Source organism: Amblyomma maculatum, chromosome 8 (genome assembly GCF_055883805.1).
Source record: "Amblyomma maculatum isolate TAMU_Amacu chromosome 8, ASM5588380v1, whole genome shotgun sequence".
Taxonomy (NCBI): domain Eukaryota; kingdom Metazoa; phylum Arthropoda; class Arachnida; order Ixodida; family Ixodidae; genus Amblyomma; species Amblyomma maculatum.
The window spans coordinates 58,980,873-59,000,029 of record NC_139351.1 but is presented as its reverse complement, the minus strand read 5'-3'; the positions used below and the strand labels follow the sequence as shown (position 1 = coordinate 59,000,029).

Sequence of the window (19,157 nt, the reverse complement as noted above, 5' to 3'; positions counted from 1 at the left end):
AGCTGTTGACTGCACACAAAATGTCAACCTTGCTGTACAAGCAACCAAGTTGTTGACGGCATGTACTAGTCATTGATTTTACAAGTTGTATCCCAGGCATTAGCTGTGCACAAAATATCAATGAACAATTATTCTTTCTGTAAGCATTCATGTCAATGACTCCTTACTACAGCTGCAAATGATTCCATTTCTATGAGAATAAGAAAGGGTTAATCAATCATCTTTTTTTATTATTCAAACATCAGTGGATGTGTTCCCTCCATCAGGAGTTGCAGTTGGAGGCTTCTGGTGCAGCACAGCTAAGTACAGTTAGCCAGGTTGTTCTTGATGTTGGAGGAGCTGGACCCTAGAAATTTGTTACATGTGTAACCTGAAAGAAAAGCAAGCTAAATTGAAACTAGATATATCAGAACTCTGGTGCCAAGGCACTTGGGATGTGTCAAAATATGATGAAATACTGGTTGCAATAACCTAACGTATCCCAACTACTTTGAGAAATAGTCTTTTGATCCCAACTTCTTGCCTGTTACATAACTGCTTGCCATTGTGTACTCTAATATGGTATATAATGAACGAAGAATGAAGTAAACTCAAAATTAGAGGACTTTTTTAAGGTCCTGCGTTAAGAGTGCGACCTAACAGTGCTTCACACAAATTTTTTTATATTTTATGCAGATACTCAGCGTCAGCAAACATTGGCTTTCTATTATGACCAGACTGACACCCTTGAATGCATTTTTGATTTTTTTTTCAATATTTTAAATAAATCAATTACATACTCTAAGTTTTCCAATTAGCATCAAGAATTGGCTTTTCACTCTGAGTAGTTTGACACCTTTGAATGTATTTTTCATTTTTCAAATATTAATTGATCAATTACATTCTATTTTTAATTAGTATCATCAAGCACTGGCTTTTCATTCTGATTATGCCGACACCTTTGAAACCAATTTTCGAATTTTTTTCATTTCCTTAAATCATAAATCAATCACAATGATTTAACTCATCATTGCCTATCATACACCAATCAGTCAATTGCTAGAACTACAAATCAACATGGTATGACTTTTTTCCACAGCCCCCGATTATTTCTAGCACGCGGAGCAGACTACTTATACTACTGCTAGGCAGATGGCTTTTCGACTGAAGAGCTGCATAAGCTATCGCTTAAAAGCAGTAAGATAAATTCTGTGCTAGATAGTTTTGGCATAAGAAATATAAATATGTATGCAGTATTATGTATGCACACACAAGCTTTCAAGTTTTGAAGAAATTAAACGGCTGCTTTTTTCCTTTTTGTTTCTTATCTCAGTTTTAACATAGCGCCACTGATGCTGAAAGTTGATTCGAACCGCAAATCTAAGTTGATTTTTCCTACATATCTAAAAAGTGCACCTACCAAATGTTTGGAGAAATAAAAGCCATAATAAGATGTCTCGCAGCAAAACTAAATACAATAACTGATGAGATAATAATGCACATAAGTGCTAGCTGTGCACGTTTAAGCAAAGAGCACTTAGTAGATCCTTTTTCAGTGGAAGACCCAATACAATATCGTTATCAGAGCCGGCATGGCCAAAAACATCTCAGTAGCCTTTGCAGCTTGCCTTCACAGGAAAATAAAAGTTCTGGTTTTAATGCGGGGTTGTGAATCAAGGACTTTCACATGCAAGCCAAGCACACATCCCATCAGCCATAAAATAACTCACTTGCTATAGGTATACCCAAGAAATGCACTACATAGAAACTTTGTGCAACTGATTTGATAGCGTCATTGGATTAGAAAAATTCTAACTGCAAAACAAGTGATCAAGTGAGGAGCACTACAAGCTTCTGCTTAATTTTCTCTTAACTTACTGTGAATATACGCCCCAGAGCAGCCCAGGGGACTACAAGAAATCCAATATGACCACACTATGCTGCACGAACAGATGGCATGCAAGCAGTATGGTTCCAATAATAATGTACCTTATTTACTCGCATAATGCTCGCACTTGCTTAATGCTCGCACGCCCAACATTGGGCGTCAAAAATCAGTTTTTTTTTCCTTCTATAATCATTGCACCACCAATATTACCACCGCAAGAGTTGTCTGCTAGTAGTAACAAGCGCCATCTTTGGAGCGCTACTGCACGTAGCTGGCCTCATTGTGCGCACACGCTACCAGGCGGCGATACCATGCTCATGTAGATAATCATCATTGGTTATTCTCGTATTTTTTTTTTTTTTCCATGATGCTCGTAATCGTCACCATTTTGCGAGGTGTCTCCAAGTCTTGTTGTCATTGTTCCTTCGTTTCATCCCTGTTGCTTTGTTTCACCATCTACCGTGTTCTTGGTGTCGCATCGTGGTGGGGCGGTACGCAAGTTATACAGCTGCTTTTAAGCTGAAGGCTTTCGAGTGCGGGCTACAGCATAGCAACCGTGCTGCCAGCAGGCACTTTGATGTCAACGAGTTCTGCGCAGTGCGCTACTGAGACAATGATTGCAGTGCTGACACGGACTCGGATCAAGTTTCTGATCAAGAGTAGAACTGTATGGTCTGCTGTGAGCATTATACCTTTGTGCAGAACAGCGCAAAGCGCAAAAAAATGACAAGGACGAAAAAAGACAACAAGACGAGTGCTGCTTGACTGTATGATTGTTCATCCGTGTGTCCTTGTAAAAAACAACGCTCGTCTTGTTGTCTTCCTTCGTCCTTGTCATTTTTTCGCACTGTTCTATACAATGAATTACCAACGTGCCCAAGCTTCTGTTTTAACGTCAGGCATTATATCACGAACATGGGGAGTGGTGATGAGGCTGCGTGCGGTAAAGTGCTTTAGTAATTTGTGCTTTTGGCGACCCTGACGTTTATAACAAGGGTAATTTCTGCTTGAAAGTAATGCTTTGGTTATATTTACAACAGCTGATCTATGAATCCCGATTCGCACCCATTTAAATTTGCTTTTAGCGTTCCAAAACATTCGCTCAAAAATTTTCCCCGCATATTTATCGCACCCCCCAAATAAGCATCAATTTTCTGCAAAAAAAAGTGCGAGCATTATGCGAGTAAATACGGTACCAACAGGAAAAGAGAAGCACATTATCTATCACTTTGTTTAGTAGGATACTCAAGCTATGGCATGAGTGATGGGTGAAGTCCTCAATAACACTTGCACTGTACAGTATAACTCTGAATTTAAACTAAACATGACAGCCCTGCATACGTATCGATGTCTGAGTGCAGTGCTAAATTATACCTCCATGTTTGCATATGAAATGCTACTGCATTATACACTTGATGATCTACCTTAATTGCAGCCTTAATTTTTTTGCCTCTTATTATTAACACATTGAAATAATTGGTGAGATAAAACGAAATGAAGGGCGGGGTGAAGTGGAGGGGCAGTGTATTGTGGTCAGCGCAGACAATGGCATAGCACCACTGAAATGTGAAAAAAGGATCAGCCAACTGACTGATTTTGCCAGCTGTATGCCACCAACTGACAGGGACATTTACTAGGAACCAGCACTGCGTTGTGTGAAAAAGCTAAATACAAAGGATCGACTTGAGAAAATGGTTCCCGCCTCAATCGCTTGGCTTTTCTCAGCATACGATTGCGCCAACCCACGCACTTGGCCACCTGCCCAGAACACCACCTAAATAGGCCGCACTTAGCCACCTGAATAGACGACATGACACAAACAAGTGATGCATAATGACTTTGGAATCCCCGTGACCAATGTCGCTGCTCATTCCTGGTATTGACGTCATGTCCCCAGTTCTGAGAAACCTAATCCGAAATTGTTTAATATGATTAGCGAAATAATAAATTATTTACCACACATATATGTATCGGGGAGCATGCATCACATGTTCTGGAGCAATACACAGCATTTGAAACAGGGAATGAACAAACCAAAAAATTTCTGCCTCGATCTCTTTAAAATGCGACAATCACAGTTCGATATACCGGCCACAAGACGACCATCGCCAACCTCAATGAGCCATGAAGCCAACCAACCAAACAAACCAACAAAAAAAAACTTCCAATACTGCACCTTCACTTGCGATGTGATGACTCGCGACGTTAAAACCTGCCTGATCGATCCTGACTTTCTTTACAAACCAATAGTCGTCACAATGTGTTCTTTTCCAACTAATAGGACACTTAAGGGGTTACGGTTACACTATTTTGTTGTTTCTGTGCTACAGAAGTGTAACGAGACCTACGCATGGATGGTTAAATACAAACAAGAACACATACCTTCTCAGATGGCCAGGCAGGCTCCTTCTTTGGCTCATCCACCTTTTTAAAAATAGCCTATTAACCATTTTGCAGTCATCTGCAACAAGAATAGAAATGAAAATCACAATAAAGCAGCAGACAAGAAAAAGACTGAGCTCTTCATGCCAAAAGTACAGCTGAGCTCATTTATAATGGCCACAGTTATAATGAATATTTGATTATTACCGAAGTGGTGTATTATGGCAATGATACCGATTCTCATATATAGCGAACAATCGCAGCCCACACAACTCGGTGAGAAAGCGTAGTAGAGCTGTAAACTTGTCTTCACCATAAAAAAATTCCATTTGCACTTTAAATCTTGTACCTCATCTCATCGCTTAAACCATTCCGAGAACTTTGCTGCTATGACCTAAATTGCACCATCAAGTCACTCTCCTCTGCATAGTCTTTGGTCTTTTATCCCAGTAAATGATGACCAGGTGCAAAGGAAAACAGAACAAGGTCATGTATGCATTTAAGATGACAGCGATGCAACAGCGACAATTTTTCGCTCATTCGTCAAGTGTTCTGCTTTGCACACACTACCAGGAGTGTAGAAAAAGTGTCCCATATCAGAAGTACCACCATTACCCTTTTTGCTGTGCGACACCACGAAGCAGTAGCAGTAGCAGTAGCAGCGATACTGGGTTACAACGGCCCCATGGCGCTGTGAAGATTCTTCACTGCACGGATCCTAACCCGTGCAGTGAGGCCCCCTCAAACCACAATGGTTCAGCATAATCAAAAAGTGGAAGCATGTAGGTGCATGAGAGAAAAATATTAGAAGGCATTAGAACGGTGTGGCGCCATCCAAAATAAAAAATTAAATCGCCAGTGACGTGCTCTCAGCACTTGAAACAGCGTGACTGGCCACATCACATTCACAGAAAGGTGCCCCCAAGTATAACAAACTTGAAGACCAAGAGGTGGGCGGCACTTGGAAAGATGGTCAGTTGGCCTGAGAAGTGGGTGGGAAAAATATTGCCACCTACTGCGGGGAAAACCTTGGGTGTATTACATAAACTGCCTCAATTTGTGGTATATTTTTAATTATTGAAGCATCAGCAACAAAGCTATCCATGTGGGCAATATAAAAGGTGTATGGGATGCATGAAGAAAATTTGCAAATACTTTGTTCCCTTGTGTCCCCTCCTGAGCGCACAAAAGTTGTCATAAGGCAATGTATATTATCACCAGTACTGTGAGATAATGACATGAAAAATTAATTGCTGCCTGTGCCAGGTACAGCGAGCTCCCCCCCCCTTTCCCCATTTTGCGCTTTATTTCATCCAGTCACCTCCCTCTCTGCAACCTCTTACTATGCTTGCCATCTCTTGCAATACATTGCATTAACTTCAGGGTCAACTAGACATCTCAGCTTCACATTAACGTCTTGCTCATGCCCATTCCTGTTAGTTAGCAGCTATCATGTATTTAATTTAGATTTCTCCCCGATCCATTGTGCTTTAGAGCACAATTTCATTTAATTTATTTTCCCCTTCAGGGCCCAAAGGGAGGTGGTTCAACATGTTTAACATTCTTTGAACATGTTGAAAAAAATTATCAAAGAGCAAAACATTAACAAAACAGGGAGAAATATAAATTATATAGGGAGAAATATGAAAAGATAATTCACGAAAGATTGAAACAAAGAGTTCTTTGTTGAAAATCATGAAAACCACTCTTACCATTAAGAATTGGCAAAGAAGCAACAAAACGACTTATACCGCAGCACTTGCTCTAAAAATCGTAGACATTTGTCCATTTTAATGGACAGCATGCAACAAAGGGTTAATACCATTAGTATAGAGATGCAGTTTTTTGAAAAAAATTTGCTTATACCTAAGAGTTACTTCCCATTATTATGATTAATTTTTCCATTTACGGGACAAAACACTGGCCCAAATATGTCATGAGATTATGGTGGAGATAAAAAGATCTTGCCTCATATAGTACAGATCGAGCACAACAATATCAAAGAAATGAGGCTTTACAATTTTAATTTGCCATCAAAAATCACATAAACATAACTGAGGTGCTGTCTAGTGGAGAAACCCTATTACTTTCGGTGTAGTACCTTACGTGACTACATGCCAGCAAAATATCGCTGATTTTCGCAAGTGAAACCCATAAAAATTACTGAGGCGCTATCTAGCGAAGAAACCTTATTACTTTCGGTGTAGTACCTTACGTAACTACATGCCAGCAAAATATCTCTGATTTTTGCAAGTGAATCACATAAAAACAACCGAGGCGCTATCTAGCGAAGAAACCCTATTACTTTCAGTGTAGTACCCCACGTGACATGCCAGCAAAATATCGCTGAATTTTGCAAGTGCACATTGTTCTTTTTTCTTTGAGGAGTGCTTATCATATTTCATTATATTTTGCGCTCTCTCCACTGCGTCCATCACCCCTCCTTTCACACTGCGAGAGGCATGCTTTCAGGTTTTGCCACTAGATGGCGCCACAGTGTTTGGAATTCCATGAATGAAGCGATGATAGTACCCAGTAAAACTTTCGTCGACAAGGCGTGCTTTACTGTGCCGTAGCAGCCTTGAGTGTGAAACTGAAAAGAATGTTACTCTAAGCAAAAAAATGAATTACTGCCTGGCGAGTGAAATTTATATTTGTTTCCGGTACATCTTTTTTGTTGACCACCAGTTATCATCGCGGTCGCTGTTCATGGTTTCCAGCATCGGACTGCATAAAGACGGGCGCATGCACTGATCGAAAAATTACCGGTAAAAATTTTCTACACCGTTTCTACCAAAACCGTTACGGAATCGAACATTTTAGACATCAATCTTCTCATTGCGGCAAATAAAAATTTGAGACCTAAATTCCAGCATTGTGTCCTTTTAAACTTCCACTTAAATGGAAATCTCCAACTTTTCTAGCAATCCGCCTTTTTCACAAGGCCGCCCTACGCATGCGCGCCAGGCTGAAAACAAACCAGCAACCCAAGCTGCGCATGTGCAGTTATTGGCCTCCGCGATCGGCGCAGCTGTAGCTGATCTCGGAGGCTATGTATAGTTAATATTCGTGACAGGCGTACGCGATAGATGGCGTTAGCTGTAAAGAACACACACTATCATTTCGCTGGCGCCAAGGGCGTTTTCAACCAGCAGCAGACGAATTTTCAACCACTCACAGAGGGCGCCACAGTTTGTGAAAAAGGCGGATTTGTTCTTTGTTACAAAAACTACAGCTACTACTTCTGACATATGGAGATTAATGTATAAATTAGTGCATTGAGCTATTATTACCTGTATACCGTGTGTTGCCTCCTCCTCCGGTGTGTCCATGGCTGCAACTACAAGCCTATTGCAGTTCCTTTCTAGGGCCTGCAATTTCCCTGTAAGGATAAAGAAATATAATGTAGCATGGTGTAGGCATCTCACCATAACAAATGCAGTTAACACTCCTAAGCAGCCCACATAATTCACAAATATGATTATTCACCTTTGCCTAAAAGACGCTCTATTTTTAGCAACTCCAGAGACAAGTACCTGATTCAAACAAGGCCTATGTCCATATCAAAATAGCTACACATCTATTTGCTTTTCCTCCTCCTCATTTCACTGCAGATTATAAAGTACAATGGCTATCCTCCAGGAGGTTGCGAGTGTTTGCGCCCCATATTATCACGGCACCCGCCTCTCATCAGCAAGGGCCTTTTCCTCGTCAGTGCTATATCCTGCGGCTCTAAATAGCACAGTAGACTTGCACGTATGCATTGGCTGAGCTCGCAGTTTGCATGACATATTGATTACAAATGCCCATGCTGGGTGTTATAATCTTGACTCCTGGTCATATAGTAAACTCATTTGACCAGTATCTTTGTCCATTGTTAAAGCATCCTTCTCTATTACTTTGCCGCTACTTCTTGTGCTCATTCCACACCAAACACTGCAGACGTTTCACTTGATCATGTCTATTTTGTTAAAATTTAGCATGAAAACGTCCAAGTGTGCATAATATAAATATTTTTGCCAAAAGAACAATGTCTTCATGAGGAAGATGCTGTTCGAACAAAAAAAGGGCTAAAAACCGGGTACTGCCCAATAATAAAATCTTATATTTTCAAAGAACAGTCAAGAGACTTTTTAAATGACATTTTTTTTACAGATTGTGGCATTTTTAATGAGATAGAGCACATCAAAATAAAAAAAGGTACTATAGTTGTAAAAATGTACCTCACTACAACAAAGCACGGCATTCGAGTCTTCTTGGGTAATCAGGAGCATGCCCAAGGTCGTGTTCACTAGGATTTTCACATGGTACACATCCCACCTTTTCAGCCTCTCCTCCCCTGCCTCAGCAACGCCGAGGGTGCTCTGGTGTGAGCCCCGATTGCCATGGCAACCATGGCAACCATGTGCCGTCTAAGCGAGACAGCATTATTTTCCAACTGTACTGACAGTAAGAGAATAGTATTCGCATATTTTTTATTTGTACTAATAAAGCATTCCCACTGGGGCACTGTAAGGGGAAAACATCATGAAAAGAATACAGGCACAGTAAAATAAATATGGCAGATGAAGGAATCCACTCGGACAAGAAAAAAATGAGAAAAAGTAGGAATGAGAAGAAAAAGCATTGCAGAAATCCGAACACGTGTATGACAAATGGGAAGGAAATAAAATCTCAAAATACAGCACTCCTTTAGCAAAACAATAAATTAGGCAATTGGTGCAATGTACTAAGACAAAGAATGAAAAGAAAGGCCGCCACTTCACTGCCGACATTATTGAAGAGCTCCTACATCTACGCACAGCCATCTACAGGCATTCGACACCATGTCACCCCCAGACGAACAGTTTGACAGACCGCATCAACAAGACACTGACCAACATGCTTGCAATTTATGTGGACTCGAATCATAAGACCTTAGACACTGTACTGCCCTACGTTACATATGCTTTCAAATCCGCTACTCATAAAACTACTGGATACAGTCCATTCTACCTCTTGTACGCTCGTCCCCTCAATACATGCCTGCCATTTTCTACCACTGAAAATCTGGATGTCACCGAGATCCTATCCTTGGCTGAAGAAGCTCGTTGGATTACCCGCTTTCGATCGATTACATCACAAGAGCGCATCAAGAAGCCCGACGATGGCCGCTGCCGGCATGTTATCTACGTTCCGGGCCATATGGTTTGGCTTTGGCGTCCAGTCCGGTGCTGTGGCTTGCATCAAAAGCTACTGGCCCACTATGATGGCCCTTATGTGATCATGCTTAGAATTAGTGACATCACCTATGAAATTGCACGCATTACATAAGCTGGTCGCGGTTCCGCAAAAGCTGAACTGTCACATGTCGCTCGCCTGAGGCTATGCCATTCTCAGAAGACAGTATAACTCGTCCAGCGGGCTTCGGCTGCACAGGGGAAAATTTCAGGGAGGAGCGAAGATGAAATAATGGAAGGACAAGGTGTGAGTGGCGAAAGAAGTGGAAGTGCTGTGCTCAACGAGATCAAGATCTGACTTCCCACGTTCAAGTTGTAACAATACGATTCTACCAGGTTAGAAGTGTAGTAGGAATATATAAGAGTGAGAGCCTCTGTAGGAATAGGCTGTGGGCAACTACATCAAACACTTTTCAAAAGCAGAAAAATATGGTATACCTGGCCAGCGAAGTTGAGGGAAGCGGAAACGTCACAATTAAATTCTACAAACTGTGTTTCACACGAGAAACCGGACCTAAATTCGAGTTGTGTTGAACAGAAAAAGTTATTGTTTTGCAGGTGGCTAATTAACTGAACATATATGACATGCTCGAGTGTTTTTCGAGGCATGCTTGTCAACAATATGGGCTGGTAATTAGAAGTTTTAGTTTTATCACCATTTTTATGTATGGGAATGAGATCGGCGTCTTTCCAGTCAAAAGGTGAAGTGAGCTTTCCAACAACTTTTTTGCAGCAGCACATTTTTTCAAAACACAATCGGAAATGTTATCAGGCCTCAGTGCCGATCTAACTTTTAATTTTATGTGATAAAAACATGATTCTTCATTCAGAAATTTCAGAAATATGGAGTGATGCAATATAGAGTACTAAATTAAAATTCTTTGTTTCTGCTACAGAAAAAGGTCTTGCAGAAAAAAGAAAATGTAGTTGCTGTTATGCAACTACTAACTTCGGCTACTTAGAAAGCACAGACACATGGTGAACAGTATCTCAGTTGAAAACTCTTTGGTTAGCCATTAAGAAGCTTGAGCGTTTGCAATAGCGAAGGTACCATGAACCATATATCAGTTTTGGAACAATGCAATAAGAGCATCAAAAGCAAATTTAAGGTTTTAAAACCATTAGATGCCAAATGACTGCTTTTCTGGATGAAAACAGATATATTCATGTTCTCAGGCATGAATGTGAAAATCAAGAAATATGCACGAAAAAATTATTGCAGTGTTGACTGAATGAATTTCTGGTACACCGAGTGATCTAATGCAGAGAAAATAGTAAACGAGTGCTAAGGCAATAAGATCGCTTATTTACTTTCTATAGCTCCCTGTACTGTTACAACTTGCATCTCCGTAACAAATGTAAAGCTGGTGTAAAGGTATTATAACGTTCTCCTTTTTTACGTTTATCTCTGACTGCTTTTTCTGCACTTATAGTAAGCGACGGTTTTATATTTTTCTACATAAAATATGTCAAGTTCATGTACCGTTCTCCTTCTTGAAAGAATTTTCTTTCGCAGCTGTTATTCATGGATACTACTGTTTTCTACTACAACAACAAGAGTCTGCATAAGCACTACATGAGTTATATTCGTGTTGTATATATGCACTAAATGCAATCTGCTAATAAGGAAGGCCCTCATTAGGTGCCGTGTCTTTTTGGCTTCTTTTCCAACTTGCATATTGTGCTTATGATCTCAAGTCAGCACACTGGCACTGCTTCTGTTACTGACTGTTAGTGACTGTTAGTGATACAGAGCTAGTTCTGTGGTCACAGGATACAGAAGTGGATGCTGACTTCAGGGCAAGCAGCAGGTGTGGCGAAAAGGGCTCCTGAAAGACGACAAACACGTGCATGTTTTCAACAAAGGCGTGCAACACTGCAGAATGAATCGCTAGTGGTGGTGTTTCATTTCTATGACAACACTAGCGAGACATGAAGGGCTGTGTAAAGCTGTGTGGAGCATGCTCGAAAAGAAAGAGCATATAGCAAGGGCCTTGAAAGGGATGCTGCAGACTAAGGTGGAAGAAAGAGAGGTGCTCCGACGGCACGATCGTGCTGCAGCGAGAGCGGCCACTAAGTGTAACCGGAAGAGAGGGCAGCACATGTTCTGGGGGGCATCCTCTCCGCCGATTCTGCTGGCATGCCTATGGAGCAGCGGCAAACGCGCTGATACTTTTCCTCTTCAATCAGCACCAAAGGACCATAACCTCGACACATTCCTGTTTTCGTTATTTACACATTAATTTCTGAGCAAGCAGAAGCTTTCTTACTGCTTACTGATAAAATAACTCAATTTTTGAGGGAGGAAAGAAAAGCGTCATCTGCTCGAGCAGACGACACCCTGCGCTCGTCGCCTCGGTGCGCGCTTTGAACGCACTTGTAACAGAATGCTGCTTCGTGTGGCCAAAAAATAGCAGCATCATGTCATCATGCTGCCGATAGCAATGCCTCGCAGGTGATGGGCAGCTCAGCTTACGTGTGTAAAATGATATGCGAGACATCTTGAGCAGTCTCTTAGACAGAGAGGCACGTGCTCTGACCCGATATGTACCTTTCGTGCATTTCGCTACCGAAAGCTGCTCTTGTACACCTCAAGCGAGAAGGGCAGCTGCTCAATCCAGCTGCTCGTATTTTGAAAATGCTGGAGAGGGTAGAAGCAGTTTCCCGAATATATGCTGTAAACTTAATGCTTACCTGACTATTGACAAATTGCATTGTATTTCCATGCCCTGAGCATAAAGTGAATATGGCAGCGCATCCTCTAAATTACTATGTTGCAGTGAGGGTGCAACAGTACAGAAGAACAAGACAGTCGAAAAAAAAAAAGTTGCACAATTTGAGAAAGCCCGCGTTACCCACTATATGCTATTGTGGTACCTGGAAAAAAAAAAACAGCTCTTACAAACAGCTAGCTGGCTATCAAATTATCGAATGATGGCATATGTATCACGGTTGCTACGAGGCTTTATATCTCCAGCGGTGCTCGGTAACGCAAAGCCAAACAGCTGCGGAGTAACTTTGAGCCGACGGAGTGTGCTCGCCGATATTTGATACGGCCCAAGCTGGTCACCATGTGTATGTGCGCATGCCAGTCGAGAGCAACGACATGCGGTGCTGGTTGTGGTTCTTTGCTTTGATGCTAGTTTTAAATTTATACACTTAAAGCTTTGTTTAAATATTCAAGTGGAATGGCGCCGGGTGCCTTAAACGATATCAGCTACCTGCTTAAATGCCGCACACGTATGTCTTTTCTTGTAAATAAAAAATTAAAAAGGAGGACTATCGACTACAAAGCTTCCTCTGGTTACATATTCAGTATACAAGTAAAACAATCGGTTGTAACATCCTTGCTTGAAATTGTGCATAATGTTTTACTACGTGATAAAAAAAAGAAATGCGAACACATTGGCGTGCCTACGGGCCCTGCTGTTCAAATATCTTGTCATTATGTTTATGTCTGGGAGGCAGCAACAAAGCAATAGAGCCGTCCTTGGTTAGCGTGCTATTTGAATAGCATGCTTTGCTACTGAAATTAATTCTTATCACGCTTCTACCACAAGGATCATCATCATCAGCAGCAGCAGCAGCCTGACTATACCCACTTTAGGGCGAAGGCTTCTCCCATATTCCTTCAATTAACCCAGTCCTGTGCAAGCTGCCTCCACTTTAAGGCCCCAGGTTAATTCTAACCACCTCACGGTTCATTAACACACACAACCTAGCACAGCACATCGGCATCTTTTGCATTTCATCTCCAATAAAGCACCACAGTAGGGATCTGACCATGTCCTCAGTCAGGCTTTGGTAGATTGGACAGCATGATCACGTAGCCACGGCAACAGGTATGCTCATGTATGCATTATTCAATCGAATTCAATTCATTTCTGATTTTACAAGTACATATAAAGGAATTGTTGAAACTGAATCTGGGTAGCTTGGCCAGCCTACAATACTACTGTTGAGCAAAATGGCACCATTTATAAATTATAAAATTTTAAAATAAAAGACGAGAGCAGCGAGGAGCACATGAGATAGCAAAATATACACATAAATAAACTAGAGCCATGTTATTTATATACACCTATATGTGCGTGAGAAGAAGAAATGGGCATGGGCAGGACATGTAGTGTGAAGAGAGGATAACCGATGGTCGCTTAGGGTAGCAAACTGGATTCCAGGGGAAGGAAAGCGTAGCAGTGGGCGGCAGAAAGTTAGGTGGGCGGATGAGGTTAAGAAGTTTGCAGGGGTCAAGTGGATGCAGATAGCACAGAACCGGGTTAATTGGAGAAATATGGGAGAGGCCTTCGCCCTGCAGTGGGTGTAGTCAGGCTGATGCTGATGATGATGATATGTGTGTGATGTGTCTGTGTATGTATATGTATATATATATATTGTGAAGAGGAAGAAGTGCACAAGGAACATGCCGGTCAGTGGCATCGTGATCGCTGCGCGTGCTGGATCTGACTGTGTTCGCTGCCGCTGTGTTCTCCGCTGATCTGCTCAGTCCTGCTGATCAAGTCTTGTTGATCTGTTGAATAAACCCCCCATTCTTACATTTGGTGCAGCTGCCGGTCAAGATCTATCCTCTCGCCCTTGAACTCCGCAGCCGTACATTACCACCTCCTACATTACCACCTGCGATGCCTGAGGACGCCAACCACCAAGCCGTACAAGTTGGCTCGGCCAACATCTGTCCCGGCTCCCTCCGCCAGCGAGACCCCGCCATCTTCAGCGGCACTGACGACCACGATGTCGAGGACTGGCTCACATCCTATGAACGAGTGAGCGTTTACAACAAATGGGGCGCGGAAACAAAGTTAAGCAACGTCATTTTCTATCTCACCGGCGTAGCAAACCTATGGTTTCGAAATCATGAAGCGGACATTCCATCATGGTCCGCGTTTAAAGCCAGCTTCTCTGAAGTTTTCGGCCGACCAGCTGTGAGGAAACTCCGCGCTGAACAGCGCTTGCGTACGCGGTCTCAGCAAGTTGGCAAAAATTTTACGAGCTATATCGAGGACGTCGTCGACTTGTGCAGGCGCGTTAACCCACACATGTCAGAGGCCGAGAAGATCAAGCACATTCTGCAAGGCATCGATGATGATGCCTTTCAGATGCTGTCGGCTCGAGATATCCGCACCGTCGCGGAAGTGGTCACACTGTGCCAAAGTTATGATGAACTGCGGAAACAAAGGGCCATAACGCGCGCGAACACCATGCACTCTGAGTCCCTTGCTGGCCTGACAGATGCAGGCGAACATTCTGTGCTCCTGCCACAAATTAAGAGCTTCATTCGGGAAGAAGTTGCTCGACAGCTCTCCCTTATATCCTGCCATCAAGAACCTTCCTCACACCTAGCTCCCAGTTTACGCCACATTATTCAAGAACAGGTAGCTGAATCTCTTCCTCCAGCCCCTCAACCCATGCCTGTTACAGCGCCGTTAACATATGCGGCTGCTGCGGCCCGACCGCCACCTACATATGCTCCACCGCCACCTACCTACGTTCAGCCGCCTCCTGCGCCTGCGCGAGAACCTGCGTAGTTTATGCAACCGGCTCCAAGACCACGTAATCCCTGGCGCACGACAAATAACCGGCCAATTTGTTACACTTGCGGGCTTGCTGGACACATTTCTCGTTATTGCCGCAACCGTCTCCCGGTGTGTGTGTATATATATATATAAATATATATATATATATATATATATATATATATATATATTGTGAGCCTTCTGTGGATCTTCTTTCATTTGTACATGCCATGACCTTCTTCTTTCATTTGTATATACCATCATCATCGTCCCGCGGCGCTGGCTCCGGCGCGTGCCTGGGTTCGTGATCGGATTAAAACGCTAGACAAGGCTTCGCTGTCCTTGCCGTCACGACCTCGCCGTCTCGACCTAGCCTTCTTTTACAATAAATATATATATATATATAAAATTCAGCACAATACTATAACTGTTCACAAGATATGAAAAAGTGTGATGAAGTGTTAGTATGATGCATTTCCTATACGCCCTGTCATGATGATGCAGTGGTTAGAGTGCATGACTGCTGGACCCAAGGATGCGAGATAATCATGACTGCGGCACCCACTTTTAGATAGAGGCGAAAAGCAGGGCGCCCGTGTGTTGTGTGATGTCAGTGCACATTAAAGAACCCCACATAGCCAAAATTTCTGAAGTCCTCCACTGCGGCGTCTCTCCATAGCCCGAGTCACCTTGGGATGTTCAACCTCATCAACCAAACCAAACCATATCATATACTTGAGCAAAATAACCTTCAGCAATTGCATCCACCTATGTCTAACTGGCTACCCTTCACTTACCTCCCATTCAAAGCTGTCCTCCCTCTCCCTCCAACACTGCACTCACCATCTCTAGTGGCTGCCCTGTAGAAGGTGGCGGATGATGCAGGCCTGAGGTAACCGGAGTATTTACACTCAGGTGGCTTAGGAGGCATCAGTTCAGGCAGCATTTCAGGCAGCTCAGTCTGGGTCCTGGCCACAGATATCATTTTTAAATCCAAGTTCACCTGCGTGGCTGCAATAATAAATGTCACTCATCACCATCTTCAGAGACACCATTTTCCACGGTCATTACTTACACAAACACCGGCGCCGCTTTGGTGCTTCGGGCTGTTGCTCTGCAGTTTGTGTTGCGGCATCACACATTCTAGGAAAGCATGTGCACTTCTGAACAGGCTCCTAGAAAAGAAAGATGCATTTATCAAAACGATGACCATCTACGGCGCCTTTAGTAGCAGCTTCATTACTGAGGAAGAATATGGATGGTGGGAATGCTGCCCTCATTTCCTTTCATACAAGTGGACATGAGATGCTATCCAAGTGCAAAGCAATGGGGGTTCCTAAAGTTACTAATATACTACTAACTGTAAACGAACAGTGCCACAATAATATTTTCATAGGCCATAGCAAACTTACTGAACATGCCCTGCCCAATGTATGATACATTTTAGCCATGTGTGGGAAAAAGAGAACTTACACTATTTTTGCCTCACGCCATGAAGTACCTAGCAGCAGCAAGCAGCACAGAAGCAATAAAGAGGAAAAAGTTTTGTTTCATGTTAAGCACATACCATTAACTAATGGTAAGAAGCAAAGCCTTGACACATTAAGCAACAGATGAAAACTGTTCCATGCTAACAGGCTAGTAAGCAACTCATATCAACACATACTAACTACCGGTGTTCCTAGCTGGCTGCTGATTACTGTGGTGGTTGGGCAGTTTTAGGCCTCAGTCAGTGATTGAGCTTTCATTCCATGAAACAACTATCAGCAGAAAGAAACAATAAAAAGACAATGGTAAGAGGTTGAGCCACGATATGTTATACATCGGATGAAAGCAGCCCTACAATAACAGGCTAACATACAGCGCATATCATTACATACTACTCCCACCACGGTGGGGTAGTTGTTTTGGGCGGTTGATGTCTGTGCCCAAGGATGTGGGATCGAATCCCGGCCGCGGCAGATGCTTTTCGATGGAGGTTAAAAGCTAGGCGCCCGTGTGCTGTGCGATGTCAGTGCACGTTAGAGAACCCCAGGTGGTCGAAATTTATAAAACCCTCCACTACGGCGTCTCTCATAGCCTAAGTTGCTTTGGGAAGCTAAACTGCATGAACTAAACTAACTACATACTACTCTACAACTTACCGGAGTTTTGATCTGGTTGGTGAATGCTGGAGTGGCTGCACTGCTTTCTGACACAGTTTCAGGCTCAGCTTCGTCCTGTAAAGAAACCAAAAACTCTTACTAACTGCACCATACAGAAATAGTTCCATCTGTATGATCTGCATATGCGCATATTTAACAAATCTAGGCTACATAGCTTTTGCACTTATACTAAACAAACTGCAATGTGCGTGATAAAAATCAGGATGAACTCCTATGGTGGACTAACACTGAACCATGGTTAAAGAAAAATGTTCCCCCCTCAGCCTGGTCTTATATGTAGTGTTGTACGCAAAAAATAAATAAATAAATAAATAAATAAATAAATAATACATTCACTTATACCTCATGCAAATAAGTCCACAATCTGATCGTGCGCTTCTGCACACTAGTAAGCCATTTTCAAATGTGTATTTAATATTGAAAACAAACTTGCATGGCTACCAAACTGTTTCTCTGATGCCAAAATTTACCAATCCCAAGCAACTGAAAGCTTCAGCAATAATTTATAGAGCATACAGGAAAGTAAATGTGGTACTGAAGTAAAACTGCCTTTATTGGCAAATTCAGAATGAAAAGTTTATCTTAAGGGGTTTTTGTTCTTTCTAATCTCATGTTAGCAAGCCATTGCCTGGCTGTGTAGATGCATTGTTCTCTTCTAACTGAAACAAGCTATTTGTGGGTGTACAATGTCCACCTGGAAATGGCAAGTCATGCATATTTGCCATCAACGTGCGACGGTTGGTCAAATGACCTCATTCAGTGCATTTCAGAACAACAAAGAATGAGAGCAGCTGTAGTTTATGATAGTATGATAGAAAAATATCTCTGGACTGCCTAGCATTCTGTCCAAACAGAATGACGACTGTTGCTAGAGGTTCATCCAAAATGCAGCATTCACTGGCCCCATATTCCTTTTTGAGTCAAATACTGGTTTCAAATTTGCCATCATGTTTTGTACGAGATGAACCAAAAGCCAATGACATCAAGGAAAGCAAACATTTCTTTTTTTTTTTTTTTATGTTTATCAATGTGAAATAAGCGTTGGCTTCTTTTGTATGAATTTCATAACAAGCCCCTCATTTCCGTACATCTATCCGTACATCTATTTCCTCATTAATTACCACCATGCTTTGGTCAGACTAGCAACGGTACATGCCGTCAGTTAGGTTGCTGGTTTAGTTAGGTTAGGTACACTAACAGAACTCAATGGGCAACTGCTGTTCTTGGTCAGAACTCCAGGAGCGATTTTTTTCCAGTCAGATCAAACAATGCTCTTAGAATTTGGCTGAGACTTACTAGCGTACAAATAACAAAAAAAGATGAAATATTTGCTGCATGGTTGTATTTTGTCCGATGTGCTTCAATCATTAGAGAAAATTAACTGACAGTCACTTTTCTGTGCGGCAATTAACAGAGGACGCTTTCTGCTGCGCCTGGACGGGACTCGCAAAAGTCCAACTACGATGCATATCGCAAGCTTATACCTCAGTGGCTGAAAGAAACAACGACGGCACGGCTTTATGCTTCAGCCTCAGCTTCGTAATGTCCACGCCTGACTGCTTCAAAATTTCGGGGTTGTAATAGTAGCTGTCAGGCGAAAAGTGCCGACCACAGATGCGGAGGTGCCTGCGCTGGGCCGACAAGGAGAGTCCGATGCGCTCAAACCAGACAGCTCGATCGCCTTCATTTTTCGGCAGTGAGTGCCGCAAAACACTCCTCCAGTCCCTGCCTTTGCAGCCGGCAACACAGCAACGCCGACTCATTTTCGCGATGGCAAAGGAGATCGTGACTGGTAGCTTCACGAATTTGACAAGAGCGGCAAAAGTTCACTTCGAAACGATTGGATTCGATTGAACCGTTTTGCAGCCGCGCAAGCGGCTAGCTGCGGCAGCTGTCAAGTCACTGGAAAATAGAACCGAAAGCATACCAAACGTGCAGCACCTTTGAAATTACTCACACAATACCCGCCAAAAGTAGAAAGGATTGTTTTTTT

General features: G+C 42.5%; 1 protein-coding gene across 1 annotated transcript; it reads right to left on the bottom strand.

Annotated features, from left to right (window-relative positions):
* Positions 1-209: 209 nt before the first annotated feature.
* Positions 210-19,014, bottom strand: LOC146181235 (uncharacterized). Its single transcript, XM_084577869.1, has 7 exons — positions 18,649-19,014; positions 17,144-17,218; positions 16,075-16,174; positions 15,843-16,010; positions 7,543-7,631; positions 4,250-4,328; positions 210-370 (listed from the first exon to the last, which is right to left on the bottom strand). The coding sequence occupies exons 1-6, from the start codon at positions 18,925-18,927 to the stop codon at positions 4,296-4,298; spliced, it is 744 nt and encodes a 247-aa protein (XP_084433995.1). The 5' UTR covers positions 18,928-19,014; the 3' UTR covers positions 210-370; positions 4,250-4,295.
* Between the last annotated feature and the right edge of the window lie 143 nt (positions 19,015-19,157).

What these genes read in the sequence shown, in the direction of transcription:
- LOC146181235 (XM_084577869.1), bottom strand. Translation starts at nt 18,927, where the DNA reads ATGAGTCGGCGTTGCTGTGTTGCCGGCTGCAAAGGCAGGGACTGGAGG. An exon ending in TGTTTCTTTCAGCCACTGAG is followed by an intron (nt 17,219 to 18,648) that starts GTATAAGCTTGC and finishes GTTTCTTTACAG; the next exon opens with GACGAAGCTGAGCCTGAAAC. An exon ending in AGGCAACACACGGTATACAG is followed by an intron (nt 4,329 to 7,542) that starts GTAATAATAGCT and finishes TTCTTGTTGCAG; the next exon opens with ATGACTGCAAAATGGTTAAT.